The sequence below is a fragment of the Egretta garzetta genome, unplaced genomic scaffold, assembly GCF_000687185.1.
Source record: "Egretta garzetta isolate BGI_Z169 unplaced genomic scaffold, ASM68718v1 scaffold69, whole genome shotgun sequence".
NCBI lineage: Eukaryota > Metazoa > Chordata > Aves > Pelecaniformes > Ardeidae > Egretta > Egretta garzetta.
The window spans coordinates 2,424,548-2,427,185 of NW_009260790.1; the positions used below are offsets into that span (position 1 = coordinate 2,424,548).

At 56.4% G+C, this 2,638-nt stretch overlaps 1 protein-coding gene across 1 annotated transcript in view; it reads left to right on the forward strand.

Moving 5' to 3' along the window:
- MUL1 (mitochondrial E3 ubiquitin protein ligase 1) overlaps positions 1-2,299 on the forward strand; it is a 6,549-nt gene extending 4,250 nt beyond the window's left edge. The window contains exons 4-5 of the mRNA XM_035901861.1: positions 172-325; positions 1,124-2,299. Coding sequence (XP_035757754.1) covers positions 172-325; positions 1,124-1,853 — 884 coding nt within the window. The 3' untranslated portion in view covers positions 1,854-2,299. The remainder of the gene's footprint in view (positions 1-171; positions 326-1,123) is intronic.
- The last annotated feature ends 339 nt before the right edge of the window (positions 2,300-2,638 follow it).

A 2,638-nucleotide genomic window follows, 5' to 3' on the forward strand; every position in this document is an offset into this window, starting at 1 on the left:
CCGGGAGTCCATTGGCCTTCTTGGCCACCTGGGCACGCTGCTGGCTCATATTCAGCTGCCTGTTGACCAACACCCCCGGGTCCTTTTCTGACAGGCAGCTTTCCAGCCACAGATACTGCTCGTACTCAATACTCTCCATACTCATAAGAAATGGAGCAGAAAATTAATGAGCCCCTCACACACACTCTGGGGTTTGTCTTTCAGGCGTGGTGCGATCCGTTAAGGAGACCCTGAGCAGCCAGTTTGTGGAGAACTGCAAGGGCGTTGTTCAGAGGCTGACACTGCAGGAGCATAAGATGGTGTGGAACCGAACAACCCACCTCTGGTACGTGCATGGTGCCCATGAAGCTCTGGCTTTCGAACCAGCTGTGGTGCCCTGGGAGGGCCTGAGAGGCTGAAACTACTTCAGGCGTGGCCAAAGTGACCTAGGTGCCCCAGACCCGTGCCCCACAGTGGCTCTGTTACAGCTGCCAGAACGGGGCATGGTTGGCGCTTTTCAGAGTTCACAGAGGGGCTGTAGATGATGAGCGCGTGGAGTAACCCAGTGCGGGCAGAGCATTTATCTGCAGTCCCACGTTGTTACGGAAGTGACCACAGGATGGTATTTCCTGAGCAAAACAATGCCTTCAAAAGAGAAATTTGGTTGGATTTGGGCGATACCCGCACCCAGGGGACCTGAGGACGGTCCTGAGAGCAGCCTGGCCCATGAGAGCTGCCTGGTGATGCTTTTCGAGCCCCAGCTGATCAGATAACCCTTATCAAATTTACGTTGTGTGACGGGCGGCGTTTCTCCTCTCAGGGCGGGTTCCAAAAAATGCCATGGGGAGATGAGGGGGAGTTAGGGGGGCTGAAGCGCTCTCCCAGTGATGGTGGAAGCCCACCCTAGTTCTGTGGGGACCAAGGAAGAGTTGAGGTGAAGGTGGAGGGCCTGGTGCACACCCGGAAGGTGCCACAAGCGGAGAAGCACCACTCTCCAGCGCATCCCACCCAGATAAGCTTCGCTCAGGGCAGGTGACGGCTGGCAGTACCCAAAAATGGCAGGTCAGCCCACGCGGTGTTCCCCAGCTGGCCTTGAGGGAAGCGCTAACGCTGGCATTTGCTTTACCCCCTTCTCCTTCATCAGGAATGACTACGAGAAGATCATCCACCAGAGAACCAACACCACCCCCTTTGAGCTGGTGCCACAGGAGGAAGGCTCTGGGGTCACTGTCAGGGTGATGAAGCCACTGGATGCTGCCGAGCTCAGCCTGGAGACGGTGTACGAGAAGTTTCATCCCTCCGTACAGTCCTTCACTGACGTCATCGGCCACTACATCAGCGGGGAGCGCCCGAAGGGGATTCAGGAGACGGAGCAGATGCTGAAGGTGGGCACGGTGCTGACAGGAGTGGGAGAGCTGGTCCTGGATAACACCACCATCAAGCTGCAGCCGCCCAAGCAGGGCATGCCCTACTACCTGAGTGGTGTGGATTTCGACTCCTTGCTGCAGAAACACGAATCCAGCGTCAGGTTCTGGAAAATCCTGATGGTCCTTTTCGGTTTTGCCACCTGCGCCGTCCTCTTCTTCATCCTACGGAAACAATACCGGCATCACCGGGAGAGGCAGCACCTCAAGCAAATGCAGGATGAATTCCGGCAGGCCCAGGAGCGCCTGGCGCGGGAAATGAACGTAGAGGGCGGAGAGACGCTCAAAAACGCTTGCGTCATCTGCTTGGGCAACACCAAATCCTGCGTTTTCCTAGAGTGCGGGCACGTTTGCTCTTGCAGCGAGTGCTACCAGGCTCTCCCCGAGCCCAAAAGGTGCCCGATCTGCAGGCAGGCCATCGACAGGGTGGTCCCCTTATACAACAGTTAAATTCCTGTGGCCAGAGGGAGCTTTTGGCATTAAAACTGCCTTTTGCCAAGGGGTTTTCTTGCCTCGCTGCGTGGGTGGCTTGATTTTTGGGGAAGGGGAGGGAGCTTGAGTGAACGAGGTGCTTCGACTGGGGTGCAGAGCTGGGTCTTACGAGGTGGCGGTCCGGCTGATCAGGGCTCACATTGCCTGCTGGAGGTTTCTGGGGGCAGGAGATGAGGAGTCCTTGCACGGGGCGTGGCGCTCAGCTGGCAGAGGCGATTTCAAGCTTTTTTTAAGAGTTGGACTCTCGGGGTTTGCATCACGGTTTGCTGATCATCCGTGAGGTCAGTCTGTGAGTGTGTCACGCAGGGACGCTGGAGCAGGGAGGTGAAAATGCCGTGGCTGATTTCTGCTTTTGGCTTGAGCTTGGGATAGAAAATGGGATGTAAAGTAATAAAACAGGATGAAAAGCCTGATTGTCTTGGATCGTTACGTGAGCTGGAGGCCTCTGCGTTCCCTGGGCTGTCCATGAGGTCGGGGTGAGGGGAGGGGGATCCTGGCCCCCCTGCACTGAATCCAACACCGGCCGTGACGGACACCACTGTCCCCTTGTCTGTGATGCAGGCGATACCAAACCCCCAAGCTTTCTCACACAGAAAAGGAAAATTCCCTCCCCTGACTCCCCCACTTTGCCATAAATCACGTATGGTAACTGCACCCGAGGGGGTTAACGCCCCCAGAGCGACGCTTCAGTTAACATGTGCTGTGGAGGGCGATGAGTTTTCAATTAAAGAAATGGGGGGGGG